This window comes from Dama dama, chromosome 20 (assembly GCF_033118175.1).
Source record: "Dama dama isolate Ldn47 chromosome 20, ASM3311817v1, whole genome shotgun sequence".
In the NCBI taxonomy this organism is placed as follows: Eukaryota; Metazoa; Chordata; class Mammalia; order Artiodactyla; family Cervidae; genus Dama; species Dama dama.
The window spans coordinates 26,230,075-26,246,177 of NC_083700.1; the positions used below are offsets into that span (position 1 = coordinate 26,230,075).

General features: G+C 39.7%; 1 protein-coding gene and 1 non-coding gene across 2 annotated transcripts in view; one reads left to right on the forward strand and one right to left on the reverse strand.

Moving 5' to 3' along the window:
* SPAG17 (sperm associated antigen 17) overlaps positions 1-16,103 on the forward strand; it is a 230,426-nt gene that overhangs the window by 149,016 nt on the left and 65,307 nt on the right. The window contains exons 25-28 of the mRNA XM_061119929.1: positions 5,687-5,862; positions 11,955-12,072; positions 13,756-13,934; positions 14,524-14,683. Of these exons, the coding sequence (XP_060975912.1) occupies positions 5,687-5,862; positions 11,955-12,072; positions 13,756-13,934; positions 14,524-14,683 (633 nt within the window). The remainder of the gene's footprint in view (positions 1-5,686; positions 5,863-11,954; positions 12,073-13,755; positions 13,935-14,523; positions 14,684-16,103) is intronic.
* TRNAC-GCA (transfer RNA cysteine (anticodon GCA)) lies at positions 8,467-8,538 on the reverse strand. Its single transcript has one exon. It is a non-coding gene; the product is annotated as a tRNA-Cys (tRNA).

Genomic DNA, 16,103 nt, shown 5'->3' on the forward strand with positions numbered 1-16,103 from the left:
GCAAAGAATCAAAGGAAGGGAATTCTATATCAAGAGCAGCATGTGCCAAATCTCAGTAATATAAAAGTGTGGCACATTTGTAGAAAAACAATTGCACGGTATAGTCAGGCCTCCATATCCCATATCCATGGGTTCTGTATTCATAGATTTGACCAACCTCAGGTTTAAAATATTCTTTAAAAAAATTCAAGAAAATTTCACAGAGCAAAACTTTGCCCCCAAATTGTCCACATGCCTAGCACTGGGCTGAAGTCAGGTGGATGATGGGATGTGTAGGCCCACCCTACTGTGACCTCCCACCACATCATAGATCCAGTCTCTCCAATGCTCATTGTATGAGCATTGTTCTTCTGGCATTTTGTTTGTTTGCTACACATGTTATGTGTGCATGCTTGGTTTCTGTGAAAAATGGCTCCCAATAGCAATTAAGTGGTCAAAACAATCCCACAAAGGCCAAGAGGGAATACAAAATGCTCTCTCTCAACAATAAAATACAAATCTTTAGATCTTTTAAAAAGTGACATGTGCCTTGCTGAAGTGGGATGTAAGGTCATTAAGAACAAATGGAACATTCTCACAGTAATGCAGAAAGAAGCTGAAATTCATAGAAGTGTTAGAGCTGCCCCTACAATGGCAAAAATGATCTCTCTGGTTCACTACAAAGTGCTTGTAAAGACAGAAAGCATTTTGTGTGTAGCTAAGGGCCATGGTGTGAAGCATGTCCCTGGGGGTAGCAAAATTACGGATCAAAGAGCACATAGCCTCTGTGAGCAGTGCTGTGGGGATGGTGAGGAGAGCAAGAGGAAGGGATTTAAGGGTCTTAAGAGATGGCTACTTAGGTAGTAAAGTGTTAAGGTCCCTCAAAAACTTAAATATCATGGAACAATCAACATCAGCCGATGCCAAAGCAGCATCAGTGTTTCCAGAAGACCTCAAGAAACTCACAAAAGAGAAAGTTCACTTTCCAGAGCCAGTCTTCAATTGTGACAAAACAGGCTTATTCTGGAAGAAGATGCCCGATCATATCTACATCTGTAACAGGGCCAGGTAAACCCCGGGGTTCAAGGCCCAGAAAGCTCACCTTACTGTGTGGCAATACAGCAGGTAACATGATCAAGCCTAGTCTATAAGCAAACAACTCCTGGGCCTGGAAGAACAAAAACAAAAATTGTCTGCCTGTGTTCTGGCAGCACAACAGGAAAGTTTGGGAGACAGAAGTCTTGTTCTTAGAATGGTTCCTCCAAGGCTTCATTCTTGAAGCAAAGAAATACCTGGAAGAGAAGGGGCTGCCATTCAAAGAGTTCCTCTTAATTGGCAATGCTCCCAACCAACTGAACTTCTCTGCCTCATCGACAAGAAAGTGGAAGTGATGTTCCTGCCTCCTAGTGCTGCATCACTGCTGAAAGAAAGTGTGAAAGTGAAGTCGCTCAGTCGTGTCTGACTCTTTGTGACCCCATGGACTGTAGCCTACCAGGTTCCTCCATCCATGGGATTTTCCAGGCAAGAGTATTGGAGGGGGTTGCCATTATAGCCACTCAATCAAGGCATTGTCAAGGACATTAAGGCAATTTACATCCGCCTTACCTTGGGAGATATTCATGCTGTCCTTGGTGCTAACCTGGACTGCAGCATCATGGATTTACAGAAGAGCTCCACAGTTGTGATTTGAACTGTGTTTATTGCAGAGTCTGTAGATACCCTGAAGCCTGAGACAGACAGGGCGTGTTTGAAGCCATTATAGGATATATATATATATAATATATCTCATATATTATATATATATATATATCATCATAGGATGGTTGATGGTCTCAATGACTCCCCCACTATTGATGTATAAATCGTCAAATATCTCAAATATCTGAATATCTCAAATGTTGCAAGGGAAGTGAGGGGGGGTGCCTCCTCTGACATGGTCTAGGATGATGTCGAAGAACATATAGAAGAAGATAAAGGGATCCTTAGTAACAAGGAACTCAAAGATCTGCTGAAGTCTTCTGCAGATGACAGTGATGATGCAGAAAATTTAGAGGAAGCAGAGCCATCAATTTGAACACTTGAAAAAATGGCAGTGACTTTTCAATAGGTGCAAGTGTTAAAGGATGTGATCCTCAAGTACAGTCCTTTTTTGGACTGAAGCCTCTGTGTCACCCGAGGTATAACAGCATGCCTACAACCACTGCAAGACTTCTTTGATGATACATAGAGAAGGGAGAAACAGCTCCCTCTAACAATGATTCTAACTAAAGCATCTGCAGTTGTGAAGCCTAGACCTTCAACACTTGAAGATCCTCAGCCCTCAACCTCCAGAGATCCTGACATTAGTGTTACTGAGCCTCCTCCAAAGTGTCAGTGTCTACAGTTGGAACCCAATTATCTGGACTGAATACCTTCTGACATCCTGTCATAAGGCTTAACTTAGCCTGATGCCTCACCACTTACCAACAGTGCCACACACCTCATCAACTTGCCACATTGGTACCATAGACACCATATAGCAATCATCATTGTCGTCATCATCATCCAAGGGGATCAAGAGAGAAGAACCAGGGTTATGGTGAGTGTTAGCACTACGTTTGTGTATGTGTGTGTGAGAGAGAGAGGAAGAGAGAGAATGAATTAATATTTCTCTATATTTTCTATATATACTTGTATTTTAAATAATAGATGTTTTATTTGGTATTTTTTGCATCATTAAATAAAAGCAATCTGTAACTGTTGAAAGAAAGTATTACATTGTTGATGTGTACCATACAGTTAAGCCTATGATGGTTGCATAGTTGCGACTATACTGAACATAAACATACTTTTTTTTCTTGTCATTATTCTCTAAATGATACAGTATAATAATTATGTACACAGCATTTACATTGTATTAAGTATTATAAGTAATCTGGAAATGATTTAAAGTTTATGGGAAAATGTCCACGTGCTTAGTCACTCAGTCATGTCCAACTCTTTGCGACCCCATGAACTATAGTCTGCCAGGCTCCTCTGTCCATGGGATTCTCCAGGCAAGAATACTGGAGTGGATTGCCATGCCCTCCCCGAGGGGATCTTCCCTACCCAGGGATCGAACCCAGGTCTCCTATATGGCAGGCAGATTCTTTACTGTCTGAGCCATCAGGGAAGCCCAAAAGTTAGGAATATTCTGGGTGGGATGTATTCAATAAGTTTTTATATTGTTATTAGCCCAAGAATACTGGGGTGGGTAGCCTATCCCTTCTCCAGGGGATCTTCCCAACCCATGAATCAAATCAGGGTCCCCTGCATTGCAGGCGGATTCTTTACCAGCTGAGCTACCAGGGAAGCCCAAAAATGGCCTTAAACACTGCCAAATGTAGGTGATTCTTCAAGGGAAAAGAATATCAACACTTCAACAGCCTATGCTCAGGCTCACAGGCAGCAGATTCCTTCACATACCAAGAGGATTGGGTGTTGAAATGGACAGTGTGAAAGGCTATTATTTCCTCTGTATGGAAATAAATACTATACCATTTTATATGGGATTTGAGCATCCATGGAATTTTGGCATCCATGAGGGCGTCCTGGAACCAACCCCTGTGGAGTTAAAGGATGACCATATAAAGTACAGCTTGTATGAAATATTTAGTATCAAATGCCCTTCTTCTAGGTTGCCACAGTGCTCTGTACTTTCCCTAACACAGGCTTAACACACAATACTGAATACCTGAGGCTCTCTTGAGCTGAATTGCCATTTCATTACAAGTTCCTGTTGTCTCGCTCATCACTGGTTACCCAATTCATGGTGCATAGTAATAGGTACTCAGTAAATATTTGCTGATTGAGTAAAAGGATGGGGATGAGAGGAAGGAGTTTCCAGCTGCCTCCAACTAGATGCCCTTCACTGCTGATATTCCATACTTCCTATGAGTCAGGCATCTGGTTACATCTGCTCAGAAAACTCATTGTCTCATGGGAAGAGAAACCAGAAATAGTGAGATAACGGCATAAGGGCTAAAAATTATATATAAACCAAGTACTAGGGACAGCCAGAAAATACTTGAGAGAGAAGGCACAGCACCCGAGATGAGACTTCATAGCTGAGTAGAAACTATCCAGTCAAAGCAACAAGGAAAGGAAATTCTGGACAGTAAGAACCATCGGTATAAATATACAGTTGTGTAAAAGCCTGGCATCTTTATAGAAAAATGATGACTGTGACTAGAGTGGAAATGGGTAAGCATTGTGTGTGCTTTAAGATTAGTGAGCACTAGAGGTTTTTCAGTAAGAAAAGGAAAGTGATATGAAAAGATTTTATTTTAGGAACATAATTATAGTGATGGTTTGGAAATACACTGAGGCAGTGGTATTAGGAAACTGCTACCAAAAAAAGCAAGAGAATAATAATTTGAATTAAGGTGGTAGGAATGGATATGAGACGCATGATATGAGAGCAATATCTGAGGGCTCTGTGAATGGCTGGATGTATGGGTAAGTCAAAAAAGAGAAAATGCAAATGATCTCAATGCCTAACTTGAGAAAAAAAGTGCATGATTGATCATGACATTGACTGAGGTTGAGAACATAGGAAAGAGGGTTATCTGCTTGGAAGAATAGAGGCTTATTGATTTTGAAATATCTCCAGTACCACAAACAGAGGGGTGATATCTAAAAGCAGTTGGAAATACAGATCCAGAGCTGAGAAGAAATTCCATGCCTAGATATGTAAATTTTGGAGGCATTGGCATGTAGATGACAGCTGGAGCCCAGATCTAATAGAGATAATAAAGGTTGTCAGCCTGACTGTGTATCACCATCACATGCGGTGTTTCACAACTAGAAATGCCTGGGCCTCCTCCCCAGAGAGTCTAACTCAGTAGGTCAATGTGGGAGTCTGAGAATTTTTTAAAATTCTGTGAATAATTATTATGGGCAACCAGGACTGAGAATATCTGTTGTGTAATGAGAAGAGGAGTGAAAACCTGGGGCTACCAACTTTCAACAACAGGAAGAGTTAGTAAAGGAGACTGAGGAAAAATGACCAGAGAGCTAAGACGATATCCAGGTGGGGGTGTTACTCTGGAATCCAGGAAATATAACTCAAGATGTAAGGGATGCTCAGAACTTTCTGACATAATTCCTCCATGGATTGCCTCTCCATTTACAATTCTGCATTAAAATCCAGAATAAAATCAGTCTTCTGCAAGAAAACTTCTTTTATCATCTCACCTAGAAATAATCTTTCTTTTCTAAATTTCCTTGTTTGTATCCCTCATTACGTTCTTGTTTAATATGTCTTTGTCTTGAAGTTATTTGAGAGCAGATCTTATTTAGACTATTTTATCTTCCTAAAGTCTTTTTTCCCTTTATTGTTCACTGCTCCACATGTTTACATATAAGAGTCTATCAATAAATATTTCTCAAATAAATGAAGAGATGGTTACTGCCTTATCATTAGAAGTTAACAATCTAGATGGGGATGGAAGAACATGTGAAATAATGACTCAACCAAATGTATCAAAGTATTAAGTGCCTCAAATTTTTAAACTACAATTTTGATCTTCAAATCAACTGCATTATCCCCTGAAACCTATACAACTGATAAATGCTACTAGCAAGGTAAAAATTGTCAAATTGTATAAATTTTTGAGAGGTAAATTTTATTTAACAAACATATCACATATAAGTGTCTAATTTTTTTTTCCTCTTTCTCGTATTATAGAGGATAAGGATCCTAACTTGGAATCTATGTTGAATATCCCATCAGTACATACTCCAACAGTGATTCCTGTTATAGTGAGTATTCCTCAAGGCAAAGGCAAAGGGAAAATAAAAGGGAAGGAAAAACCCAAAGACTCTCTTAAAGAAGAGGAGCACCTGAAAGAAGAAGAGAAAAAGGTAAGTGGACCCTGCCATGGATTCCCAGATTCTGCTTCTGACTCAATGTTAACTTTTTGAAGATGATTTATGCCAATAGTGTTATTACAGTGCATATATTTCACTGTTCAGATTAACTAACACTCCTTGCACTTTCTATTTTAAACGGACAAAAGAGGCCTGCACACAGGAGTTGAATTCCCACACTGGGAGACATGTTGTCAGTGATCTACAAACTGTCTCAGGTCATTCATTCCAAACTTAGAATAGCTAGTTCAACCATTTCCCCACCTTGGATCTTGGATGTTCTTTGCTTTAGGATGATAAAGTTCCTACCATTCCTTATTTTTAAGACTTCATTTAGTTCCATTGAGATAAACAACAATTGGAAGAGGAGGATCTTTAACTAAATAGTGGAAACACTTCTATTTGGTAGATTTGGACTTAGATATTGATGAGCTTGGGCTTACCAGCTGGCGCTAGTGGTAAAGAACCTGCCTGCCAATGCAGGAGGTGCCAGAGACATGGGTTTGATCCCTGGGTCAGGAAGATCCCCTGGAGTAAGGAATGGCAACCCACTCCAGTATTCTTGCCTGGAAAATTCCATGAACAGAGGATCCTGGTGGGCTACAGTCCATGGGGCTACAGAGTTGGACATGACTGAGCAACTGGGCAGTTGATGTGCTTGGAATTCAGCAAGACTAAAGGACAATCCACTTCCAGTTAAAGAGTGGTCTACCCTCTACCTGCAAACAGGCATGTGAGCACATACACACATATACTCATGAGTTCTTTGACTCTAAATATGTCCTAATAGAAGTATATAGATCAAAAGAGTTTCTAAATGAAGAACAAGAAGGAAACTACTGATCAAATCTTGACTCTTTTGGTTTTACTGGTACACCTGTACAGTTTTTACAATGTACAGATTCTCAACTTATTAGAAAAAAAAATGTGCTAAAAAGTGATTGGGGCCCTGGAATTTTTAGGGCCCAGCCTTTTGAAAATTCTAGGGTTTGCTCATCAAGGAGGTAAACAGTTCATATGCTAACAACTATGAAAGGTTAGGAGAGTAAAGAGGACTCAAAGAAATAGAAAAATACCCCGTGCTGTTGGATTGGAAGAATTACTATTGGTAAAATGGCCATACTACCCAAAGCAATCCAAGATTTAATGTGATTCCTATCAAATTACCCATGACCTTTCTCACAGAACTAGAACAAATAATCCTAAAATCCCAAAATTTTATCCTGAAGCTATAAAAGACCCAGAATTGCCAAACCAATCCTGAAGAAAAAGAACAAAGCAGGAAGCATAACCCTCCCAGACTTCAGACAATACTACAAGGCTACAGTAATCATAACAGGATAGTATAGGCACAAAGCAGACATATGGATCAGTGAAACAGTATAGAGAGCCCAGAAATAAGCTCACACACCTGTGGTCAGTTCATCTTTGACAAAGGAGGCCAGAATATACAGTGGGAAAATGACAGTCTCTTCAACAAGCGGTGCTGGGAGAGTTGGACAGCCACATGTAAATCAATGAAGCTAGAACACATGTTCTCACCATACAGAAAAATAAACTCAAAATGGCTTACAGACTTAAACATAAAACATGATACCATAAAACTCTTAGAAGTAGAAACTCTTAGAAGTAAAAACATAGGCAAAACATTCTCTGATGTAAATCATATCAGTGTTTTCTTAGGTCAGTCTCCTGGGACAATAGAAATAAATATATGAAAGTAAATAGGACCTGATAAAAAAAAAAAAGAAAGTAAATAGGACCTGATCAAACTTAAAAGCTTTTTCACAGCAAAGGAAACCATAAACAAAATGAAAAGACTACTTAGAGAAAGTATTTGCAAGTGATGCAACTGACAAGGGCTTAATTTCCAAAACACACAAAGAGCTCCTACAACCTACAAGAAAAAGCAAGCAATCTAATTGAAAAATGGGCAGAACACCTAAAGAGACATTTCTCCAAAGAAGAAGTACAGATGGCCAATAGGCACATGAAAAGACAGTTAGCATCACTAATTATTAGTGAAATGCAAATCAAAACTACAATGAGGTTACCACCTCACAGTAGTCAGAACAGTCATCAAAAAAAAAAAAAAGTCTATAAATAACAAATACTGAAGAGGGTGTGGATAAAAGGGAAACCTCTACACTCCTGGTGGGAATGTAAATTAGTGCAGTCACTGTGGAGAACACTGTGGAGGTTTCTCAGAAAACTAAAACTAGAACTACCATATGATCCAAAAATCCCTCCTGGGCATATATCCAGACAAAACTATAATTCAACAACACATTCACTCCTATGTTTATAGCAGCACTATTCACAATAGGAAGACTTAGAAACAATCTAAATGTCCGTTGACAGATGAATGAATAAAGAAGATGTGTATGTGTGTGTGTGTATAGTGAAATATTACTTTACTACTATATACATCACATCTACATAGGTATATATTTATGTATATGAAAGTGAAAGTGAAGTCACTCAGTCATGTCCGACTCTTTGTAATTCCATGGACTGTAGCCTACCAGGCTCCTCTGTCCATGGAATTTTCCAGGCAGGAGTACCGGAGTGGGTTGCCATGCCCTCCTCCAGGGGATCTTCCCGACCCAGGGATCGAACCTGGGTCTCCTGCATTGCAGGCAGATGCTTTACCATCTGAGCCACCAGGGAAGGTATATGTATATATACATACAGTGAAATAATACTCAGCAAAGAAAAAGAACAAAATAATGCCATTTGCAGCAATGTGAATGCAACTAAAGATTATCATGGTAAGTGAAGTCAGAAAGAGAAAGACAAATATCATATGATATCACTTATATGTGGGATCTAAAATATGGCACAAACGAACCTATGTATGAAATAGAAATTAAATCAGGAACGTAGAGAATAAGCTGGTGGTTGCCAAGGGGGAGAGGGTTGAATTGGGAGTTTGGAATTAGCAGATGCAAACTAGTGTATATAGAATGGGTAAATAACAAGGTCCTACTGTGGAGCACAGGGAACTATATACAATATACTGTGATATACCATAATAGAAAAGAATGTGAGAAAAGAATATATATGTGTGTAACTGAGTCACTTTGCTCTATCACATAATATTGTAACATAACACTGTAATTCAGCTGTAAGTCAATAAAAATGAATAAATAAATTAAAAGTTGAAAGCTATGGGGTTTGAATGTTACTGAGCCTCTGCACCATATTTACACAGCTCTACTGGATGAGAGTTCTCAAGCTCAGACATTTGCTCCTTGTTAAGTGAAAATATTGAAGTGTTGTGAATAGTCCCAGGTAATTAGTTAACTTAGCTGAAAGCAATTTGGTGGCTAACCAATTGGTCCACCCAACTTTTTTTTTTCCATTGACTATAATGAAGAAATAGGGGATAATGGTTCTGAATGTAATGACAGGTTTGTCATGGCATGTTTGTGTCTTTGAGCAATACTGTTCATTTTACGGAAGCTCATAAGCTTTTTCCTCTTAATTTTGCCGTGTTTGTTATTAATTGATTTTTAGTTGACAATTCAGATTTTATTCTCTGTTAGTAACAAAGGCTGCTGCTGCTACTGCTGCTAAGTCACTTCAGTCATGTCCGACTCTGTGCAACCCCATAGACAGCAGCCCACCAGGCTCCCCTGTCCCTGGGATTCTCCAGGAAATAACACTGGAGTGGGTTGCCATTCCCTTCTCCAGTGCATGAAAGTGAAAAGTGAGTAGCCCAGAGATAAATCCACGAACCTATGGACACCTTATCTTCGACAAAGGAGGCAAGAATATACAATGGAGAAAAGATAACCTCTTTAACAAGTGGTGCTGGGAAAGCTGGTCAACTACTTGTAAAAGAAAGAAACTAGAACACTTTCTAACACCATACACAAAAATAAACTCAAAATGGATTAAAGATCTAAGTGTAAGACCAGAAACTATAAAACTCCTAGAGGAGAACATAGGCAAAACACTCTCCGACATAAATCATAGCAGGATCCTCTACGATCCCACCTCCCAGAATATTGGAAATAAAAGCAAAAATAAACAAATGGGACCTAATGAAACTTAAAAGCTTTTGCACAACAAAGGAAACTATAAGCAAGGTGAAAAGACAGCCCTCAGATTGGGAGAAAATAATAGCAAACGAAGCAACAAAGGATTCATCTCAAAAATATACAAGCAACTCCTGCAGCTCAATTCCAGAAAAATAAATGACCCAATCAAAAAATGGGCCAAAGAACTAAACAGACATTTCTCCAAAGAAGACATACAGATGGCTAACAAACACATGAAAAGATGCTCAACATCACTCATTATCAGAGAAATGCAAATCAAAACCACAATGAGATACCATTACACGCCAGTCAGGATGGCTGCTATCCAAAAGTCTACAAGCAATAAATGCTGGAGAGGGTATGGAGAAAAGGGAACCCTCTTACAATGTTGGTGGGAATGCAAACTAGTACAGCCGCTATGGAGAACAGTGTGGAGATTTCTTAAAAAACTTGAATTAGAACTGCCATATGACCCAGCAATCCCATTTCTGGGCATACACACTGAGGAAACCAGATCTGAAAGAGACACGTGCACCCCACTGTTCATCGCAGCACTGTTTATAATAGCCAGGACGTGGAAGCAACCTAGATGTCCATCAGCAGACGAATGGATAAGGAAGCTGTGGTACATATACACCATGGAATATTACTCAGCCATTAAAAAGAATTCATTTGAATCAGTTCTAATGAGATGGATGAAACTGGAGCCCATTATACAGAGTGAAGTAAGCCAGAATGATAAAGACCAATACAGTATACTAACGCATATATATGGAATTTAGAAAGATGGTAACGATAACCCTATACGCAAAACAGAAAAAGAGACACAGATGAACAGAACAGACGTTTGGACTCTGTGGGAGAAGGCGAGGGTGGGATGTTTTGAGAGAACAGCATCGAAACAAGTATACTATCAAGGGTGAAACAGATCACCAGCCCAGGTTGGATGCATGAGACAAGTGCTCGGGGCTGGTGCACTGGGAAGACCTAGAGGAATCGAGTGGAGAGGGAGGTGGGAGGGGGGATCGGGATGGGGAATACATGTAAATCCATGGCTGATTCATGTCAATGTATGACAAAAACCACTACAATATAGTAAAGTAATTAGCCTCCAACTAATAAAAATAATGGAAAAAAAAGAAAAGTGAAGTCGCTCAGTTGTGTACAACTCTAAGCAACCCCATGGACTGCAGCCTACCAGGCTCCTCCATCCATGGGATTTTCCAGGCGAGAGTACTGGAGCGGGTTGCCATTTCCTTCTCCAAGTAACAAAGGCAGAACCACCTAAATGATCAGTAATAGAGGACCACAGAGAATAAATTAAAGATCCAATACTGGGGATTGGGTTGGAATGATTTTGGTGGTGAGCCACTAAGAAAGTCAGTTGGAAAAACTGAAATGATTATTGTTGGTGATAACAAGTAACTTTTATCCTAGAGTACACATAACCAAACAAGGGATTCAGGCACAGTTAGCATAAAATCATTTACAGTTTGTTAAGTAGACACACCAAGCCCTCATTAAAACTTATAATCCTTTTTATTGTCTTTCTTTTATTGTTTTTACTTACTACAAAAGCAATGCATGCTCACTATAGGAAAAAAAAATAAGACGTATATCCTTATAGCATAATATCTCTAGCATCCAAACTGTAAGAATCAAACAGAAGGTGCTGGGGATCTTGGTCAGCCCTTACACCTATATGCCTATATGAGGCATCTTTCAAGGCCTAGTTCAAGTCCCAACTTCTTTATCATCCTTTCCTAATCAGTCTTATTAACTTTGATATCTCCCTTTTCTGAGGAAAGATGCCAACCATTTGGTACTATTATTTAGCTGTTTCACATGTCTGTGTGTTGTGCTACAAGTAAAATATCAGTTGCACAGTAGAGAGACATCCTTATTAGGCTCCACTGCAGGGCCCTATCATCCTGAGAAAGTCATATTCTAAGTATACAGCAAGTCCTTGTTTAGTCATAAGAAATCAATAACTCGTTTAGAAAATGACAGGAAATTATTCACATCTTGTATTATTTACAGGAAGTAGAAGAACTGGAGCCTGTTTTACAAGAGACTCCTCATGTTCCCATCTTCCAAAACCTGAACGTGTCTTGCCCCAATGGTCTCCAAGTAACCTTCATGGGGCGGGAGTCCCCAGGTGAGTGCCGGCCAGGGGAAGGAGGAGGCAGGGAGGAGGGGAGTTACATAGAAAACACTTGAATCACCATTGAAATCGTGTGCTTTCCTACCAGTTAGATATGTTTGTTGATAATGAATAAGGAGCTAATAGTAACCACCATTTTTGAGCACTTACTATGGGCCAGACACTGTCTAAGTGCTTAACATACATGACGAAATACAACTACTGTACTCCAAGTCCTAATAATTTCATTTCACAAAATAAATTGAGACATCAGAAAATTCAATATCTTTAACCATGTCACTCAATTCCTAAGTGGCAGAGGTAAAATGCCATTCTTGGTCCAGTGCTGGCAAAGCTAATGCTCTTAGTAACTACAGTGTGTCTCTGTGTTCTTGCCTCTGCAAAGGGCCACATGTACAGAACTTTGCTGGTCTAATCAAAGCAAAGGGGAGTGAGCATAGAGTAGATAGAGATAAGTGCAGGTTAAATGGATGAAGAATACCAGTCTTGTTTCCAGGTATCAGCATATACTTTTATAGGGTGCATGCATGCTAAGTTGCTTCAGTCATGTCCGACCCCATGGACTGTAGCCCACCAAGCTTCTCTGTCCATGGGATTCTCCAGGAAAATACTGGAGTGGGTTTCTGTACCCTCCTCCAGGGGTTCCTCCCAACCCAGAGATCAATCCTGTGTCTCTTACATCTCCTGCATTGGCAGGTGGGTTCTTTACCACTAGTGCTGTGATTTTTTAATGTACTCCATCACTGATAGACATTGGATTTCATGTTAGTAAATGACTTTTTAAACGGAGAAGAGGAAATTATTCAATTAGCAAAACCTGAGTAGGTGCTGTGTGCCAGAAATTCTCAATAATGGTACTTTCCTTTGGAGGAATTGATTAGGTGCTTTTCTCCTTGATTGCCAGTTAAGAGTAGAACCATGAGAAAAATCTGGACTTGGTTAGAAATGAGGAGACTGTGTTAACTTTGAAAGATGGTAAGTGATTTAAAAAGAACGGGCCTGAGTGAATGATTTCTCCTGGGGCTCCAGGTGACTGGGGGACTGCCAGGAAGCATTGTGCATCCCTGGAAGAGAGATAAAAGAAAAGAGGATGAAAGAAAAATACCAACAGGAAGAAAAGGCAATATCTAAGACAGGATAACTGCTCACTTCCTAATTTTGTCCTGAAATGTCCTGAACATCAGTAGAGAGAATGGCTAATACATGAAAAAAGTGCCTATTAAATAAATGGCCTTATTTACTATATAGAAAGGCAGCAAAAAGGGACTTCTCTGGTGGTCCGGTCATTAAGAATCTGCCTGCCAGTGCAGAGGATCCAGGTTCCATCCCTGGTCTGAGAAAACCAGGATTCCATGGAGCCACTAACCCTATGCATCACAACTACTGAGCCTGCACACCTAGAGCCTGTGGTCTGCAACAAGAGGAGCCACCTCGCCAAGAAGCCCACGTACCTCAGCTAGAGAAAGCCAGAGCAACGAAGAAGACCCAGCACAGCCATAAAAAATAGCTTTTTTAAAGGCAGCAAATAATCCATATTTGGGCCATTCTGTCATGACATGAAAACTGTCCTCGTGTCCAGATATAAACAAAATAATGAAAAAAATTAAGAAGATGAAACTCCAGCCACACAGCATTGCCCAGTTCACAGTAAGCCTTTTTTTTTTCTTTCTTTTTAAGATCAGCGTATTGTAGATGAGGAACCCACGTGGGATATCATGGTCCGACAGAACTACCCCCAGAAGGTGAAGCACTACGAGTTCTACAAAATGGTGATGCCGCCGCTGGAGCAGGAAGCATCAAGAGTTATCACCAGTCAAGGCACTGTTGTCAAATACATGCTGGATGGATCCACACAGGTAAAGGAATATGTTAAATTACACGCTTTCCTGCTGCAAAGTAAAATACAAACGAGCTGGAGGTGGGTCATAGTGCTATGACAGGGAAGAGAAACAGCTCGTGTGAAAAATGAATAATGCTTTAAAAATGACACAGAATGTTATAATTGGAAGAAAAACACTACCTTAGATGGTATACCTACTAGACAGATATTGACAGAAACTGAGTGTTTGAATGTGATGAAATTTTAAATGTAGTCATTAGAAAAATTGAAACAGGGTGAATCATTTCCCAATTACAGAGAGGAAGGGTGAAGAATGGAAAATCGTAAAACAAGTCAAACTGATAAAATACATGAAATGAAAATAAACAAAACAGCGAGTAAATGGAAATCAAAGTAATATCATTGTTTTGTACTTTTGTGTTATTGGCTCTGTTGTCTCTGAGCTCCAGATCTCTAAATCATAACACCCTTTATCCTACTGGATCTGCAAGTCAGCAAGTTCCACTTCGTTGAGTTATTTTTAACCTATTGCAGTCTGACACGCAGTGTTGTTAACCAGTTTCTTTCTCGTTTCTTAGAATGCTCCCCTTTGGCTTTTTCTTCAGATTCTCTTTGCAGATGGGACTGTGAGCAGTAGTCCCGATTCAGGGCCTGTCAGTCTTCCTACTGACATGCCAGCCAGCGCTCACAGTGTGGACTTGATGGACACGCTTTCTCAGCAGAAATCAGAAACAGCACCATCGGAGACTGTCATCACAAAGAAAGGTAGTAACTGAAGCCTCTCAATTTATAATGGATTTAATCAGTCCAAGAGCTTAATAAATGCTCAGCATTATTATTACTATTATTATGCTTATCTTTTTGTTGAATAAATGCAAATTTCAACGGGAATCACTGCATTACACATTTCTTGATCCCTTTGATCTTTTTGTATTAAATAGCAAACATTTTCCTATGTCTTTATGTACTCTGAAATGGTGGTGGTGGTGGTTTAGTCACTAAGTCGTGTCCAGCTCTTGCAACCCCAGGACTGTAGCCCTCCAATCTTCTCTGTCCATGAAATTTTCCAGGCAAGAATACTGGAATGAGTTGCCATTTCCTTCTGCAGGGGATCTTCCCGACCCAAGGCTTGAATCTGTGTCTCCTGCACTATAGGCAGATTTTTGCCAACTGAGCCACCAGAGACGATGTTAGCTCTCACACCCGGGCTGCTGTTTTAGGGTTAGATGAGCATCAGTGATATCAAGGTTCTGGGTAGGCTTCTCTGTCCTCCTCCTTTCCTCAGAAGAGCAAGAAGACCACGTCAGCTCCAGGTGTGAGGTCCTCATGTCGTAACTTCCAAAGCAGAAAGGAAAGAGGGCGAAGAATGTCTGTAATATGTATAACTGAGTTACTGTGCTATATGACAGAGATTGGCACAACATTGTAAATCAATTATGCTTCAATAAAAAAAAAGGTAAATTTTAAAATGAAGAAAGGAAGGAGGGTGAACATAAGAGTTTTCATGTGTGCCTTTTTCCTGTTTCTTTTTTACTTTTTAAATTATGAAAGTATGATAACACATTTACAGGAAACTTAGAAAATGCAGAACAAATATTTATACAGTTCCACTGTATACTGCAATTATTTTTAAGTAGATAAATTAAGATTTTTAGTATAATTTGTATCCCACTATTGTATGAAAATTGTTTAAATCTTGATTATGTTGAATTGGCTCATGGTGCTTTTCAGGTCTACTATATCCTTCTACTTTTATGTATTTTCATTCTATTAATTTCTGAGAGTTTGATACTGAAACTTCACATGTCTTTCTTTATCAGGGAGAAAAATACTTCCAGAGTCCACCAGCACCTCCCCTCCCCACCCAGGTCTCCTCTTATATCTCATTGACTAGACCTGGATGGGGACCTAGGCTGGGAAAACAGCATCCGACAGTTTTGGCTTTTTCTCTCAGGAGATGAGCACTACTAGCAGGGAGAGAGGAAGGTGGAGAAGAGTTGGGTGAGCAATCAACAGTGTCTGTCATGATCTAAATTACTTGCTCTCCTCCGAGACAATTGCAGTTTATACCCCTACCTCCAGCACAGTATAAAGATGTCTGCCTCCTCATACTTTTGCTAATGCTGTGGTCTGTCTTCTCATCTTGTTCAGTTTGAAAGGTAATTAACACATCTTATTATATTAT